The 2,500-nt window shown below is 31.6% G+C and overlaps 1 protein-coding gene across 1 annotated transcript in view; it reads right to left on the bottom strand.

The window, feature by feature from the left end:
- Positions 1–1,555: 1,555 nt before the first annotated feature.
- The window catches only part of LOC123515057 (F-box/LRR-repeat protein 16-like), a 30,607-nt gene continuing 29,662 nt past the window's right edge, over positions 1,556–2,500 (bottom strand). The window contains exon 4 of the mRNA XM_045273452.1: positions 1,556–1,718. Within this exon, the coding sequence (XP_045129387.1) occupies positions 1,570–1,718 (149 nt within the window). The 3' untranslated portion in view covers positions 1,556–1,569. The remainder of the gene's footprint in view (positions 1,719–2,500) is intronic.

The raw sequence follows: 2,500 nt of genomic DNA, 5'->3' as shown, positions 1-2,500 counted from the left end.
TTCTTTTTTCTACTTACAAACACTTTTATTTCGACCATTTCACTTATAAACACTTTTCTTGACAATGGACCTACTTATAACCAATTCTCTTTTCTGAGTCTACTTTTTACTTTACTTAATTTGAATTTTCTCTTACTTATAAATATTCTTCTTTCACTTTATTTTACTTTTCATTCTACTTATAAACACTTTTCATTTCCTTTTTATTCTTTTTTTTCTTCCTCTTACTTATAAACAATTTACTTTTTTTTCTTTTCTTTTTTTTCCTTTCGTTCTTACTTATAAACACTTTTCCTTTTCTTTTCCTTTTTTTTTCTTTTTTTCTTTTCTTACTTATAAACTTACTTATTCTTTTTTTTCTTTTCTTTTTTTCTTTCGTTGTTACTTATAAACACTTTATAAACTATTTCCTTTTATTTTCATTCTATCTTTTATCTTATTTTCTTATTTTCTTATTTTATTTTCTTTTCTTATTTTATTTTCTTATTTTCTTATTTAATTTTCGTATTTTTTCTTTTCTTATTTTCTTATTTAATTTTCTTATTTCTTATTTCATTTTCTTATTTTTTTCTTATTTAATTTTCTTATTTTCTTATTTGATTTTCTTATTTTCTTATTTCATGTTCATATTTTCTTATTTTCTTATTTTCTTATTTTCTTATTTTCTTATTTTCTTATTTCATTTTCTTATTCTTCTATTATTTCATCTCATTTTTCTTCTTCCTCTTCTTTCATTTCATTTTCTTTTTTCTACTTTTCTCTTCTACTTAATTCAACTTCATTTCTTCTTACTTATAAACACATTTTCTCGGCAATTTCTCAGCCACTTATATGGAATACTTATAAAACATCTCTTAGTCTTTGCCTCCTTAAGTAAATAAGTAAATAAGTAAATAAGTAAATAAGTATCTGCTTGTCCTGCCTCGATTTACTTATTTTTTTTAGTGAATTATTATTATTATTATTATTATTATTATTATTATTATTATTATTATTATTATTATTATTATTTAGTTCCGTTCATTTGTTAATTAAATATAGTTGTAATTCTGCTAATGTTATTTTGTGAAGTCGACGATAATAATAATAATAATAATAATAATAATAATAATAATAATAATAATAATAATAATAATAATAATAATAATAATAATAATAATAATAATGTGTTTGTTTACATACAGATTTTAACATAGACATTACATCTCTCTCTCTCTCTCTCTCTCTCTCTCTCTCTCTCTCTCTCTTATTATAATTATCTACCTAGACCCGTTTTTTATTCTAATTTTTACATATTTATATATAATCAAATCATTCGGGGTTACAGAGAGAGAGAGAGAGAGAGAGAGAGAGAGAGAGAGAGAGAGAGAGAGAGAGATAGAGAGAGAGCGCTGGACCAAAACAAACACAAGAGAAAACGGAGACGGAACCCACTCTCTATGAACCGAGATTTGAAGGGGGACTGCACCAAATCTTCCATGGGGCCGGGGAGCGCAGAGAAGCCTTACATTTAGGGCGTTTACGGGGCAGGTGGAGGATGTGGAGGGTGTGGAGCGGGTGGAGGTGATGCTACTCGATGATGAGGCACTTGGGAAGGTGGAGGTGGAGGTGGTGATACAGTTCCGGCGTGGCTCCTGGACAATTGGTTAACTCAAGTTCCTGTAAATGGCGCAGCTGGACCAAAGAGGAGAGCCCCGCGGAGGTCACCAGAGAGCAGCCTGTGTGTGTGGAGAGAGGATTAGTACTGGTGGTGGTGGTGGTGGAGGGTTGGTTTCTGTTTAAAGGGATTGGATTCTATTTAAAAGGGGTTTGTGGGTTTGCATGGGTGTAAGTCTTTTTTTTTTTTTTTGTGGGTTTAAGTGGGTGAAAGTGGATTTGTATGTGTGTGTGTGTGTGTGTGTGTGTGTGTGTGTGTGTGTGTGTGTGTGTGTGTGTGTGTGTGTGTGTGTGTGTGTGTGTGTGGAGGATGTGATAATAAGGAAAAAAAAACATAAATAGAAATAAGACAAGACACACAGACAGACAGACACACACACACACACACACACACACACATGCCTTCATTTACATTATAATTCTTAAGGTTCTGTATACAAACTGATCCTAAATTCTTACATTTCTTTTTTTATTTGAATAACATCTTGACTGGAATCCCAATGAACTGAGTGAGTGGTCATTATCAACAGCAAGAACAAAACTGGCATTATTAGTGGGACAATATCCTACACTTCTCACATCGAACTTAGTCGCAACCTTGTGTGTTTGAGTGTTAAACCTTCAGGTTTAACACTCAAATCACTGTGAACAAGGATAGATTTGATGGTGGATGTGTACTGAAAAGCTTTAATTACATCAAGATCTCTGCTGACTGACACACGGGAAACATAAATACGGTTTGGCATCGTCTGGGCAGGAACTAGGAGCAAAATACGTCTTTCTCTAGAGCCTTGAGATAACCCTTCTTTATGAACCAATCAGTTTTAGAAAGATTGACCAGATA

This window comes from Portunus trituberculatus, chromosome 5, assembly GCF_017591435.1.
Source record: "Portunus trituberculatus isolate SZX2019 chromosome 5, ASM1759143v1, whole genome shotgun sequence".
In the NCBI taxonomy this organism is placed as follows: Eukaryota; Metazoa; Arthropoda; class Malacostraca; order Decapoda; family Portunidae; genus Portunus; species Portunus trituberculatus.
Note: the sequence above shows the minus strand (reverse complement) of the source record. Positions and strands in the feature narration are given on the sequence as shown.